This window comes from Centruroides sculpturatus, unplaced genomic scaffold (genome assembly GCF_000671375.1).
Source record: "Centruroides sculpturatus isolate CEXI.00-Female unplaced genomic scaffold, Cexi_2.0 scaffold261, whole genome shotgun sequence".
In the NCBI taxonomy this organism is placed as follows: Eukaryota; Metazoa; Arthropoda; class Arachnida; order Scorpiones; family Buthidae; genus Centruroides; species Centruroides sculpturatus.
The window spans coordinates 118617-134662 of NW_019384426.1; the positions used below are offsets into that span (position 1 = coordinate 118617).

The following is a 16046-nucleotide window of genomic DNA, read 5'->3' on the forward strand; positions in this document are numbered from 1 at the left end:
ATTGTTGAATTATTACGTCAATTATTACGTGCTAAGGAATGTTGAAAATAATTGTTTAAATCCTTTACACTAACTCTAAACATAATCATAATTTTAACCAAATTTTATCGAACAGGAAATCGAAATATCTAGAACAGATTGCTCACAAAAATATTTATTAACGAGTTGCATAACTTTCCCGGCTTCACCAAGCAAGTTTGCAACCCGCTCTTTTGTGAGACTTTATTTTGGCGAATGACAAAAATTGGCACTATTAGCAAAATAGTTTTTACATAGTACCATTATATATTGTTAATAGCAGATCACTTAACTTTTGCCAAACAAAGCGGGATGTTTACAAAAATGTTATGTAATGTTAGGACCATTAAATCGAGTACTGTTTATTAAATACATAACATTGGGTACTCCTCATATAGTGTATTATTCGTCAGTACAATTAAGGGATCGCTGGAGGATATGAATTATTTTGCGGGATGAATCTATGAAGCAAAAACACTTCAACAAACGATTAGGCTCAACACGTAATTATCGAGTAAGTATTTTGATGATTTTGGAGAGTGAAATCGCTTCACATATTCAATGTGAAATATGTGCACGTGATCGTGGTACCCAGCTATTTTTTACACAATAATTACGTTTTACAAAGTGACGAAAGTCCCGATATGGAGAAAGATGTGCAACAGGAAGATGCTGATGAAGATTGTGACAATGGACGAAATGTGAAAGGAGAGATGCTGCGGAAAACAAGAAACAAATAGCTGATGAACTATTTTATTAATGAGACGCATAGTTACATACAGAAGCATTCTACGTAGCATAATCTTTCAAACATTCTCATAACGAACAGAAAAATTCTTTATCAGGAAAATTAAAGATAAACAGATTTAAATTTCTGAATTTATCCATTTTCTCCTTGCGAGGTAATATATGAAACAAAAATAATTTCAGCTAACTTTTCAAAATGTAATTGATTTTGTCTGTACAAAAGTAAAAAAAAAAACACGTCATCCTATACAAACTGCACGTTTTCTATGTTTTCCACGTGCGCGGCCATATTGCTTCGTCACGAAAACACTTCCATGAGGTGCCAAAAATCTTACTCTCGAAGCAGACTTTTCCTGAATGCGGGAAAGTCCTCATAGAAGTGGTCAATATTAAAGTAGTAAACGTAGCACAGGAGACAGCCGGCGCTGCCTAACCCACGATGGGCTTTATGAAAATGCAAACGTAACGATTACTGAAGACTTATATCAATTATCTTTCAGATTCTTCAATTACAACGATTTCTGAAGCATGTTATTGATTATATAAATTTCTGTTCATCCTGTAGCTCTGAGTTGTCCCAAAGCAAATTGTCACACGTTGATGACTGCACGAGGAGAGACCAGTCTCCATAGTAAATAGGAAGAAGAGGCCACGTCGTATAGGATCCACTGAGAATGTAGCTAGAGTCTTCCTTTTCTTTAGAATGGCCACAAAGAACTTTAGCTAACTTGGACTGAACTTGAAACCGAAGCGTCTGAGATGGCGAGACCGGACCCAGTTGAGTTTTTGAGACCCCAGCAATACAGAGCTTTTCTTAATACACAAGAAATGCAATTGAATGAATAATTTACAGTAGTTGTTTTTAGGGGCCACCGTGATTCCCTTCTGGCAACTAAAGAAAATTTGAAAATGAATTTTCGGCGATTTGTTTTTAAAATAGACATGAAATTCGATAGTTTTTTTCATTTTATTTTTGATGCACAAAAATCCCCATTTAATTATCTTTATGCATTTTAAAAAACTCGTGATTAAAATTTATAGCCAAAAAAAAACCTGAAAATTCCTCATCCCGTTTGGAGCTGCAGCAATAAACAGCTGAAGTAAAGGCAGGAAGAGGAAATCGAGTTCCGTTTTTGTTCCCAATAGAAAGATGAAAACTTACGAAAGCCGTAAGAAATTGATACTAAATTTATCGTAAGTTTATTTCGTATATTTTAGATATAAATCAACACTTAAGTGCAGATTAAGTGTCACTAGATGCTAAGAATTATATTTTGAATACAGTTCATGCTTCGTATAGACTTGTGCAGTATCACAGGGCCCCGCACTCTTAGGGGCTCACAGGGAATCCACACTTGATTAATACTCATCTTAAAAAGATGAGTATTAATCAATGAAGGTCCTAGGCATACTAATTAGAAGTTATCTCCCTGCCCCTTCTTTGTACAAATTTTAATTATTCTTATGTTCTTCTAGACAAATCTTCCATGTTGATGAATGGATTCATAAGAATTCTATGGTCGATTTTAGGTCTCCGATTGCCAAATGCTCTGTCAAATTTGATTCGGTGCACCTGCCAGCACCTAAGCAAACTTGTTAAGTTTGGATATTGAAGAGACCCTATACGGGGTGCCATAACCTCCGTAATGAATAGAAAGGAGGATATTGGATCCACATTTGTGATACACACTGAACTATCGTATGATACTAATCACGAATAGTGTACTGTATATCATAAAATGATGAATGGCGATGATTTAAAATGAGAAAAAAAAATATTTAATTGACGATAATAATTAGAAAAAAATTATCTTTATAAAATCTGCAATTTACATAAAGTTTTATTATATATTTTAGTAAAGAACCTGAAAAACGAACTTTCAATTTAAATGTTTCCCTGGAAAATTTTATCGATGAAGTAAGTATGGAAATTTGAGTTAATTTTTAATATTTCGTCTGAAATTTTGAATATATTTCAGCAAAATATCCAAAGAAAACCAGGGACTAAAAGAAAAAGAGGTAAAGATTTGTACCGAGGTAACCCGAAAATCAGTTAACCATTGTACGAACTAACCTGTTGCATTATTACTTTATGAATTTTAAAAACGAATGCTCTAAAACTCTTGTTTACAATTCATATTTGCAATTGTACTCGGAATATGATAGATAACTCATGTTTGGGCTACCCCGTATATCTTCAATAGCAATGGAAAAAAAGCAGGTATTGTTTAAAATATTTTGTATAATTAAAAATCAAAAATTTTCATTTAGAGCAATTAAATGGCAATGAAGAAACGTTAGGAACTCCAAAGTGTCCTTTGACTTTGGGAAAGCAAAATGAAGTAAACCGAAATCTGTTGAGGGAATTTGTCTTCATAGATGAAGCTTCTAATAGAGGTAACTGCACCTTAAAGACTTAAACTATAAAGTGAAAGGACTCTCCTATCATTTTATAGTTAACCTTTAATAAAGGTCATAACATTTCACCTTATGATTAACAAAATTATTCCTTTCAGCTTCTTTGGCGAGTACTCCTAAACAGAGTTCATCCATACTAGAAAAGACTGCAATTTGGAACCAGATGGGTGAGTGTATTTGGCCTAGTCCCATTGAAAGTGCAAGTGCCGAAATTGTATCGACCAAATACACATCGCATGACCACCAACGAGTGGCGTTAAGGGAAATAAACGACTTGAACAAGCACGAAGTAAAGTATTTTTTGGCATTATTTGCAGTCGTGCAACTTACGAATTAATTTACGTTTCTTTTTAATTGTAGCAATCTGAAAAATCAAAAATATGTAAGGATTTTACTAGTTGTAATTGTTAATATTAATTAATTTAGATTAAAAAATATCTGTTTTATAGGCACAAGCTCTTTGGACGATCATCAGAATGGGTATAAAGTTCCTCGGATTTTTCGTGAAAGCAAAATGGAAGAGGCTCCGAATTTCAGGAATACTTCGACGACAACACCATGTAACAAAATTGATACAGACATAATTAAACAAGAACAAGAAACAACAGATTCAATAGTTAAGGTAGTGAATTTGGATCCTAAACAGGATGATAAAGAGCAACGATCATCTATGTCACATAATCGAGTGAATAAAATTGTTACAAGTGAGCAAAGAGATGAGAGTATCGACTATAAACAAGGAGAAGATACAGGAAAGCAAAGAAGTGGATATTCATATTTAACCAGAAGCAAATCTCTCCTGTATCAAAATAAGAATTCGGACATTAAGAGTATTTCAAAAAATAGAAATTCATACAATTTTGTGAGTATTTATCTATACATTTTGGTGTTTGAGTTTGTAAATACAATAATTTTTACTTCGATTTTTCAATTTGGAAAGTCTACAAACTTCAGAGTGAAGAGGCAAAATCCTAAGAGATTACAGAATACACAAGATAGGAAATTGCGAAGAGATTCTCATATTTTAACAGGTTAGAGTTGAATTTTAATTAGTAAAATGAAAATAACAATACTAGAAATTATTATTAGTGTTAAGGAATATGATTGTAGCTTAGTACAGATTTTGATTGATTTGAGAGCATGAGGCACTGACAAATCATAAGCTATGAGCTGGTTAGTTTTTCGTGTTACGAGCACAAAGGGTTATCTTTTATGAATGTAAAATAAAGTAAGGGAGACATTTACATTCACTAAAACAGACAATTGCGGTGCAACAACCACAAATTTAAGACAGAAGCAACCATACAAAACAATAATTCAGTGTATTTCATAGTGTATTCGTATCCTAACGGATGAATAACATAATTTAATTACTATTTGTATTTTCCAGAATCTCTGAAAAGAACAAAATTTTGGAGTGGGAAAAACTTAAATAAGAAATTATCGGATCTGACAAATTTGGAAATCGTGTTAAGTGTTTTGGATAATACCGTTCAAGAAATTAGGTAAGGTATTAAAGTAATGCAATTAGTTTTGGTCGCTGTTGGCTTAAAATTATAGTTTCAGTAAAGGGGAAACCGATAAGAGCGTCGACGAGGCGTTGCAGTTAGTTCGAACACAACTGTGGCAATCCATGACAGAAATGGTGAGTGGCATTTATGGTTGTCACCCATATTTAAACTAATTAGAGATAGGTAATAATGTTTAGAGAGTTTTGAATATAATATTCTAATTTTCCTCTAATTTTAGCATAATTTAGTTAAATGTAATATTGCTAAACCTGGGAGTATGAGAAAAACTCGGACACTGTTAGTGCCCGCAGAGCAGAGTCAGAAATGGAAAAAATTTATAATATAGAGGGTGTTGCAATATTTTGATTGGGAGTAATCATGAAAGTTAAATCACAATTTTTAGCTAATTGACTAAGTTGCTAATTATAAGTTTGATATATATTAACCAAAATAGCTAAAGGCTGCCATTTCAAGAAACTAGGAGCATAGTCTTAAATACTTTTGGCAATATTAAAGTTTTGAAATGCAAAGGCCATAGGAACCTTAAGTAACACTTTAAGATTATTCGGATAAGGTAATGCAATTCGTTGGCGATCTGTCAACGGGGGAATGCCTCACGGGTAGACTTTCTGCCGAAAACTGCCCGTTTTGAAGCTAGACACTTGAAGAAACTCGCAAACCCGTGACCGACTACCAGAGTTCGATGGTTTTATCCACTCGACCATTGTTGGGGCCAGCACATAGCACCCAATATGTCGCGTGCACTTTGAAATCGAATGTGCCGCGTGAGCCTCATCATCTCTGTATCTAAACTTTGATATTACCAAAAATAACTATGGACTCCACTTTTGTATATGGACCGAATCTTCAAGTATTTTACATAGATGACCGTGACTCCGTCCAATATTAGGAATCTCTTTGAATTATTTAGCCTAAGAATTCTGATATGTATGATATGGATTTTCAGTAGACACGAGAACCATCTCGTGTCTACTGCAAATCCATGAAGTATGATAGAAAAAAAAACAAAAAAACTTAATGCCTACACATTGAAAAGAATGTATGAGAACAAATGTTGAAGTTCACTAAAATAATTTTCATATCTTTACAGAATGAAAAAGTGATAAATTTAACAGAAAAGAAGAGACAGGTATCGAAAGTACGTATGCCAAATAAAATACCCAAAATTGAGTCATAGATGTAACTTAATATAAAATTCAAAATCGTTGACAGCTAGCCAGAATAGTGAAGGAATTGGCCACGAATCTCGATCAGATCGTCGAACAGAAAACAAAGTAAAATATAAATTTTGTACTCGCCGTAACAAATACATTTACTAAGGAATTTTTTTCTTTCAGATTGAAAAAAGATTTATTCAAAATGAGCGAAAAGATAAATAAACTGCAAAGCACCAACGAATTTAAATGGGCAAACAATTCGAAAGACGAAGATTCTTAGACATAAAACACAAATTAAGAATAAACAAGAGTTTAAGTTGTTTATTTTCCGATCTTTTGGTATAATAACTTGTTTATCTGGATTTTATATAAGGAAAACATAAATATTATAGATAAATTTTACTTAAAAACATCTAAGTTTGATAGGATATAAAGAAGAGCGTGTGAAACGAAACTGATCCTAAATTATATAACAACCACATAGGAATTTCAGTTTCCATAGATGAAAAATATTCATTTTAATTACGTTATTCAAAATTGTGAACTAATTGTTTAATATATTGATCATTTAAGTTATTTATTGTATCATGTATTAAGTTTATAAAGAATAGTTAGTGTATTGTAATACGTAGATCTGTGTTTTGATGAATAAATTTTAGAGAACACGTGGATTAGCATAGGCTAATATAGCCTATTTGTGAACTGTATCTGCACATGTTCCATGCCATTTTAATCCTCCTGAGGAAGTCGTGGCTGCAATCGGTACACTTAAACACATTTAACACTATTCGTTTATCCGAGCTCCTCGGCAGTTCTCCTTGTCGATGCTTAATTGTATTTACATTTTTTGTAATTTGAGGATACACAAAGTTTGGAGTAACTATAATTATTGCAATGGACAACAAAACCAACACATTATAATGCGCATTACCTGAAAAGTTTATTTTTAATGATTCAGAATGTTCAAATATTCATTATAAACACCAATTTAACAAATAGGAAATACTGTAACTACATTTATAATCATTGCTAAGTGACCAATACAGTATTTCATTAATGATTTTATAAATAACAAAGAACTATTTTCTGTGAGCCAATGACATGCAATGCAGTTTCTAATTGATGGAGGTGGGTTTAACCAAGTTAAAATAAAAGTTAATATACTTGTTGTTCTTTCAAATATATAATATATATCTTATTTACCCAAATGTAAGGTGTACTCCTACTCCGAATCTTTTTCCAAATGAAAGAAAATACTCAAATATGCTTGAAACTAATAATTCCCTTGTTCTTTGTAAAACAACACTTGTTGCTAGTATCATGATACAAGTTCATTAAGCAATTGAGTCTTAAAATCAGGATGCAAATGTCTTTCGGGATTCGTTGTCATGTCTTGGAAGTGAATAGATCTGCAATCTTTTTAACAAATGAAGGAAATAAACAGTTTTTCTCCCAGATTCTGTCAATACATTGCCCAAACAATACCTCCCAACACAACTGCCTGCAATGGAGACAACATATATACATATAATTATGAATTTAAACTATTAAATGTATTTTACTCCAGTTATAGTATTGATATTGTTTAGTATAAGGTTCTTTTACATCTTAATATACAAGATAGATCTAAAAATGTTTCATAAATAAGGTGCACGGTAAGTTTTCTGTTTAAGAATTTGTTTTTTTTTAGTATTATACGAATTTTTATTAATGAATATGGTGAATCTGGTAGTTCTTCAGCTAAGATTTATGTACAGTAATAGGACTTAAATAGCACAAAAATGAAATTTGTACATATCAATTTGTGAAATGCATTTATTCATGATTACCAAACTGAATAGAAAAATAAAAAATGTTTTCATTTATTTCTGGAAATTATATAAATATTTGATCCAGTTAATTATTTTAAAACCTGGATTCATGCAAAATCTTCTTAGATTTCATTGTTTTTCAAAGTAAAATAAAATTTTTATATCATTTATGATAATTTTTAAACATTAAAATATTAAACATTAAATTTTGATATAGGAATAATTTTCTGAAAATGCATAAATATAAAAATTTCTTTTAAAGAAATATTGATTCATTACATAAAAAGCATTTTAAGAGTTATGTTTGTACAATATGTTGATGCCAATAATTAATCATCTGCATCTTCAATTTTTGGTGCTAAATAATATCTTATAAAACCTTTATCTTCAATTTTGTATTCCACAACTGTAAAAAGAAAAGTTATACATTAAAAAGGAAAAAAGAATCTTTCAAATACATTGTAGTCCCAAAATAACACAAGAGTTTTTCCTTTAACTCCTCTTGCCCTATAGGCAATAAGAGAACTTTTAGTCATATCCATCATACCTAGACCTGAAGGACACTAGGACCTTCAGTTCTCATCAGGGTCCTACATATTGAACAGATTTTCTCAAAAACTCTTGGTTGTATGTTGTTTGTTAAGTTATGGCAATGCAACACTTGGTCAATCTGCCTAGAGGGGATGCCTTCCGGGAGGTGTTTTTAAGGGAACTGGCCCCTATTTAGGCATTATAGACATGCAGAAAACCTACAAAACTCCACTTGGCCAGCCCGTCTGAATGAGGTGTGAACCTATGACCAAACTCCCAGTGTTCAGGGTATGAAGACCACTTGGCCATTGGTGGGCACTAAAAATTCCTGTAGTTGCTTCCTTGGATTCAATCTTAGGTTCCTTGGGATTGATGCTTTAATTCCCTTGGCTATCCATAACAGGGTGATGGAGTTTGAAACTTTTGGTCTGCACTGTAAGCAAGTCTGTTACCAAAATCCCGTTTATATATTTTGTTGTAATAAGTGAGAAAAAATGCATTGAGACAGTTGCTGAACACACTGATTTTTCTCAGATCACTAAAGTGACAGGCAGTCTGGATACAACTATGGTCACAAATGCATAGAATACTGGATGGTGGTGTTCACCCCAACCATAACCTAGTGGTTCTGGCCAGTCCTACATTTAATAAAGGTATAGGATTAACAACAAGAAGTACAGTACATCTGGCCATAGACAAATGTAATTTTAGCATCTATCTACAGAGTAGTGCCAAAACAATGTCAGCTGTATTTGACATAGGATTAAATATAACTTACAGTATTTGACATATCATTTAAAAATTTCAAAAACAGGCCTATTTTTTGTAGAACATTGTTTATCCAAATCAATTGGAGACTGAGGTTGTTTGGATAACTTATTTTTCGGATAACCAATTATGTACGAAAAATATATTAATCTATCCTATGTTGAAATTTTTCTCTATAACGTGTTGTTTCGCGTTGAATTTTCGTTGATGTTAAGCTTAATGTAAAGTTTTTAAAATAATAGTTGTGGCTATTGTATTGTTAAAAATTATTTCTTTATTTTTTACAAACAAAATAAATATGTTGAAAAATATAAAAACAAAAAAAAATTATACTTTAGAAATTAATCTAGTATCAAAAACGTTCTATTAAGCATGACACACAGTCCTCAGAAAAACACCAAACAAAAGTGCCAGTGCTACCAGCTAAAACAAATATACAAACATAAAAAATATTGGAGTAGCCCAAAACATAGCCAAAGATTGCAGCACCACAGCACTAGTGAAAATTTAAATTTGCAAACTGGAATTCTTTCAGATAAACGATGCTCTACTGTATATGGAAAATAAAAAATATTTATGGTCTGCCTACTTATGACTATTGTGCAATTTGTTTACCAATTAGAAAGTTTGACATAATTAAGCAGGTGTCAGCAATCCCATGTTTACACAGGAATAATAAGGCTGAAGATAATTATTACGAACATGTAATAATTTTTTAAATAAACAGTGAATTATTGTTACTATCGCCAGTTTTTAATAATCCCAATCCGAACAAACCTAGACTTTAGTGTAAACTGAACTCCATTTAAGTTGAAATCTAGTTAAACTCTTACCATTTCTAGTTTGAAGTATATTCATAGTGTACTAAATTCAATTAATGCTAACATCCCTTCTGCTTAATGTCAGAACATTTTACAAAGGACTTTAAAAATTTTCTTCAGTATGATTTCAGAATCATTGCCTTCATTAACTTGCAACTAAATATAATCAAATGTATTCAACATTTCAAAACTTTTTCAGGAGGTTTAAAGTTTCATATAGCTATATGCACAATATATGAAAGTAACATTCTAATATTGTACAGGTGTATTAAACTGCCAAAATGTAAATTAATAAATATTGTTTTGGAAATCAAGCAAAAAATAATTGAAATTTCTGATAATTTTTCATATTCTCAATTGGATGAAATGTACAAGATTTAGAAAAATTTATAGTCTTGCAATTAAATGTTTAGTGAAATAGAAAATTATACTGCATAGATATTGTAATTTCTTTAAGCCTAAAATTATATAATACTCATTAAGTTCAATTATTGGTTAACATCAACCCTTATATATGGTCCCACAAGGCTTGACACTAAAAAGAATCTACTGTATTTTTATGAAATGAAAGATGTAAAATTGAGAGTTGCACTATAAACAATTGTTGTTATATCAGGCCATGTTTTATTGGGGCTACAATGTAGTAATTAAACATGTAATAATTAATTAAACTTACCTAATGGAACATCAGCTGAAATATTCAACTGTACTTTATTGGAAAGTGGTGTGGCTTTTGTAAATGAGATCAAATATCTCAATGCAAAAGTTAAAGAAACTGGTTCCTGCATATTAATAATTACAGCTTCCTCCTCTTTATCCACATTTGCAGTTTGAGATAATTTGATATTTCCTATATATTTACAAATATAATAAAAATATTGCTTAAATCTGTTTAATTAATTTTCACATAAGCATTTATACTTACCAGAACCCAAATCACCACTGGCTGAAAATTTTACTCCATCCTTTGTACAACTAATTGTTACTGAATCACCAATCTGGCTTAAATCTCTACAGATTCTTTGAAATTCTACAGATGGCATATCTATAGTTACACTATATTCTGTATCCTATAAAGAGAAGCATTAATTAAATAATTGACAAAATCTTTTTTGTCTTATTAGTGAATATATTTTGCGGTACAATTCAAGTTCTGAATGAGATAGTTGGGACCTTATCAGAGTTGTAGAGCACACTTGTAGGAGCAAAATAGTCAAAGTAACCATACCTCTACATGCGACCCTTCATGTGATAGTCCTGGAAATCAGGGCATGCAATAAGATCACAAGTTGTGTTACTCTGCTACAACCATTGTGTTTAATTATTTAGCCCATGTGACTATGCTGGCTTTGAGTAGCCCACTTGACTGTTCATGGAGTACTTGATGTTATATAGTTTTAGAGATGGTGTGGGGCTCACCCCACTTAGGCACTGAGGTGCTCGCTGTTGTACTGAAGCACAACTACATGCAGAGCATCAGTCATGGCAAGTGATAGCATGCCATGGCAATGCAAAGCATGGAGAATAGGCAATATACTGATACATGTTAAAAACTGATTTTTGGAAGGAAGATATCTTGCAAAAAGTTACATGTACATGTATGGTTCCTTCGGCTCTTTTGCTTGTATGGGAGTTCTACAATTCTTGGGTGCCAAATTGATCATTCAGAGCTTCAATCTTACCTATTTTGCTTACAGGAATTCCCAAGTGTTCTGTATCTATATTCATCAACTTCATTTCATAATCAGACACTTTTTCCTGATCTAATGCAATTAAAATTTTTGATTTAAATTCAATTGTAAAAAATGAAAATTAAATAAATATTTAGAAATTTACTTGATGCTTCAAAGATAAAAGTGACTGAATCAGCATCGTCTTGAGCTTTGATTGTAATGATGTCGTCATTACTGGCACATCTCAAAATTTTTGACATGCTATAAAAATAAAAATAGAGTTATATACAGTATAGGTTATTTATTTATAATTTTATACATGTATAAACAATTGAATATGAATGAAAGTGAAGTAAAGAATGACTAATATAAGCTGTAAATAATAAATTGCTTATTAGAATTCACCAAAGTTCTGTATTAAGATAATTCATGGAAAACAAAATAAAATGTTTATCTTGTAAGTGCAAAAGATCATAATTATTTAACCAAAAAATTATATTAATTATTGAAATTATAATTTCTGATCTACATATCACTGCTACTAGAAAATCATAAATTCATCTTGATAGAAAACTAGAATTTTACTGTACTAAATTAAATGCATAGCACCAGTGACAGTTTTTTGTTTGTGAACTTTGAATTGAGAAGTGCCCCAAAAAGTTTCTGTTTTTAATCTTAAAGTTATGTTTTGGAATTTCATAATTGAAAACATTTAAATAAGGCTAATTTACTTCCACTTTTATTTACTCTGTACTAAAAAGAACTGTACATGTTAAGAAGATAAGTTAAGTTTCAGTGAAAAAAATCAATTTTCTTTGGCTTACAAAGTTTATAGTCATAGATTGTTTATTGTTTTGTTTTTATTAGTAAATTTAATAATTAAAAAAAAATTAATAGTTCTAGTTGTACACACTTAAATTATCTTTGCTTAATTACTATAATTTACCCCAATGAAAAAAATCTATATTAAAAAAATTCAACTGATTCTAAACATTTACACTCTTCATATTCATTACAAATACTCTTAACTCTGACCATGTTTAATAATGCAGCAATATTAAGCTATTATGTGATTTATTAAATCCAGTTTTTATAATAAATTGGCCATATTTATATTTAACACTGTAACATCATTTCATTGAAATCTGCAGGAAAATTCCAGTCTAAAAGCTTGTTCTTTTAGCTCAAGTTAGAGTCATTGTACAGATTTTAGTGTTAAAAAGACTGCTAATATTTTAGAATAGTAGTTATTATTGTAAAACTATGAGGGGTGGCTTCTTTAAATTATTTGAATCACTAAATTAGTGCAGGTGAGATGACAAATAATGATCTCTCTATTTCTCTATTTGCCACTAACCACCAAGACCTAAGTAAATGAGAATTTTTACATTCAGAAAGGTGTTTTATTTTCTATTAATTTGACTTTTTTACAAAAGCATTTCAGCCGAATTACTTGTTTGGCCCTCCTCAGCTTAAATTTAAAAGATGACATTTAAAATAATATATATCAATTTAACATTTTCCTTTATGCACCGTTACTTAGGTCTTGATGATCAATGGCAAATAAAAATGTAGAGATCAATATTTGTCATCTCAACTGATTGATTTAGTAATTCAAATTATAAGAAAAGTTGTTAATTGTGGAAACACAACTTACTTTTCTCAATTAATGTAAGTTTACTAAATAGAGAAATTTTAACTCCTAGAAGTAATCTTAAGAGATTTGTTAATTCTTACTTGGCTGAGAAAAGTCTACTAAAGTTGAATGATCAGTAAGAATGAACTTGCTACTGAGTCATTCAGCTGAATTAATCAATGCATCTTTAACAGGTAGTAGTTTAAATACTTCTAATGTTTTCAATTCCAACTGCAATCTATGCCTTTGAAACATGGAAAGAAAGACACAAAGAACACTTCTCTGAAATGTATTCCATCACAAATGAGGAAGTCATCAAAAGAAGTGGCCTACATGAACTATAGGACATTATTACAGAACATAGAATGTGTTTTGCAGAGCATGTAATCTATTTTTGTCTAATGGAGAAATGCTTAACAAAAGCAGCCTTGAAAAGGAAACCACATACAGTAATACCTCGACTTACACTATCCCGACTTACGCGAACCCGGAGTTACGCAATTTTCAAATCTTGTCAATTCGTCTTTTGTTTGAGTGCCACACAACTCTTGATTACTCACTCCCCCCACACTATTGTTCAGCTTACATGTTCGGATGTGTCACGTGGAATTGACACATAGCTACAATTTATTTTGTGTTATTTATTTCTGTGTTTGTTATATCTACAGAGCCTTGAGAGACTCTGTGTGGTGATTTCTTGTAACCGTGAACGAATCAAAAGACAAGATAAGATTAATGAGAACATTTATTAGCTTACATACATTCCACTTGGATTTTACACAAATTACGAAATTATACCCAGACTTACGTGAATTCGAGTTATGCAGTTATTGCTCGATCCCACCTATCGCGTAAGTTTGGGATATTACTGTAGTGGGAAAAGAAACAATGTCGACCACAAATAACTTGATGCTCTATGTATAAAGATCTAAAGTAGTATCTTTATAAAGTAGTAGTGATCTAAAGTAGATTAGCATTCCATGGGACGATGCTGAAACCATTGCAGCTGATTGCATTCACTGGAGACAGCTGGTTGCCCAGTGTGCCACTTGGCACAAGAGGACCCAAGACTAAGGGTGTGACTATGCAGCCACAAATTTAGTAGCAAGAGAGAGGTTGCAAGCGATATAGTTCTCGCAAAGGAAAACATGTATAAGCAAGAAGCAAAAAATATCACTGGTGAGAGCGAATTTCTGGTTCTTGCACATATCTGACATGGTTTGATGTTTATCATATCTTGCCTCTTCTCGCTCACTCACGTCTGCATATTCACACCTTTAGACTTTTCAATCTGGTTAATGGGTCAATCTCAGGTATGGACAGTAGAAGATGGAATGAGATTCCACTTTCTACTGTCCAAGACTAGATGTTAAGTTAATTAATTATATGGCTTCATTATCTACTAATTTAGCCATTTTTTGGTTGTGTGTGTTTATGATGAGTCCATTGATATCAATGAAACAATTTATCAGGCATGAAATTGTTTATTGATATTTACTGATCTATAGTGTTAACAAGTTCCCTAAATTTTTTAATTTTTAAGAGAATTTATATCGACTCACCTGGTCAAGTTCATTCCAAGTGAGAGATTTCTATCGCATCTAAATTTATCAAATCCATCACTTCTTAAATTTAGCGACACTAAACTAACGTGAGAATTATCCATAGCTTGTAGACTGATACCAGTAGCTGCACAGTCCCATGTTGCTTCATTAATTAGATCTTTGATGGCTTCTAAAACCTTCTTTAATAAGGCTCCTTCTACAAGACGTGCCTCAAACATGTTACCTAAGAAACAACTTAAAAACAGGTGAATCGTGAATCGTGTGAGCTACGTGTCCAAGTGTGTTATGATACTGTATACAACGAAAACGTAACAACTCCCGCAAATTTGTAATCTTTATGACGTCATAATTTTCTTTTATAAATGCACGCAATCTATAATAAATATAAATATTTTCACTTTAAAACACGTCATAAACACGTCGACAATATTCATCTATTTCACGTAACAAACAGTATATGGATAATTATATATTCTGACAACAGATGGCAGCATGAGTTAATGTTTAAAACTTCTATGAACAGAATTAAATATTTTAAAAGTAAATTAAAGCTTAAATGAACAATTATTAATCAATAAAATTATATTAAAGTATTATAAATAATTTCAGTTTTTTTAATTTATAAAAATATTTTTTCTATTTTTTTATTAATTAACATAAATTTTATTTTTAAATTGAATTAAAAATAATGTTTTGATTTTATAAACAGTTAAATAACGTTTAAAATACATTAAAGTAACAAAATACGATATAAATAATTACATACTTCAATAACAGATGGCAGCACGGGTGTTTTAAATAAAACAATTAACAACTGTTTTATTTAAAAAATTTTATATTATTTTTTTAAAATAAATTAAAGCTTAAATAAGTTATTGTAAACTAACAACAATTAAATAAATAATTTGTAATATTTTAAATTAATTTTTTAATTTATGAAAATGCATTTTTATGTTGTTTTTATTAATTAATATTTAAAAATTAATTTGAAAAAATATTTTAAAATTGTACTTGATGATACATTAGTGTATTTTTAAAGCCTTTTAATTGTAAAAAATTACAATAATTATTCCATTGAATATTTACAAAAATATAAATTTTAATTTTAATTTTTTTTTTAAAGGCAAAAATGGTTTAAACTTAAAATAAATATCGCTGATTCTGGTTATTATTTCAGCAAGCTCAGCTTTGTTTTCAACATAAACAATAAGACAAATATAAAAAAAGATATAAAAATCTTAGCCCTTATTATCAGGAGTCAAATTTCATGAAAATATAATTAAAATTGCGTAAAAAATCGCAAAAAAAAGTATATATTGTTATTATTTTTAAGAAACTATTTACAAATATTGGCAGAAAATGAAAGTTT

The 16046-nt window shown here is 30.8% G+C and overlaps 2 protein-coding genes across 2 annotated transcripts; one reads left to right on the forward strand and one right to left on the reverse strand.

Moving 5' to 3' along the window:
* Positions 1-1842: 1842 nt before the first annotated feature.
* On the forward strand, positions 1843-7238 carry LOC111619575. Its single transcript, XM_023361320.1, has 13 exons — positions 1843-1959; positions 2623-2683; positions 2745-2784; positions 3037-3162; positions 3282-3472; positions 3544-3565; positions 3633-4045; positions 4124-4214; positions 4574-4688; positions 4750-4828; positions 5806-5853; positions 5928-5989; positions 6053-7238. The coding sequence occupies exons 1-13, from the start codon at positions 1916-1918 to the stop codon at positions 6150-6152; spliced, it is 1392 nt and encodes a 463-aa protein (XP_023217088.1). The 5' UTR covers positions 1843-1915; the 3' UTR covers positions 6153-7238.
* Positions 7239-7710: 472 nt separating this feature from the next.
* Positions 7711-15179, reverse strand: LOC111619576 (proliferating cell nuclear antigen-like). Its single transcript, XM_023361321.1, has 6 exons — positions 14675-15179; positions 11640-11737; positions 11499-11566; positions 10729-10873; positions 10480-10653; positions 7711-8089 (listed from the first exon to the last, which is right to left on the reverse strand). Exons 1-6 carry the CDS (start codon positions 14893-14895, stop codon positions 8013-8015), a joined length of 783 nt encoding a protein of 260 aa, XP_023217089.1. The 5' UTR covers positions 14896-15179; the 3' UTR covers positions 7711-8012.
* Between the last annotated feature and the right edge of the window lie 867 nt (positions 15180-16046).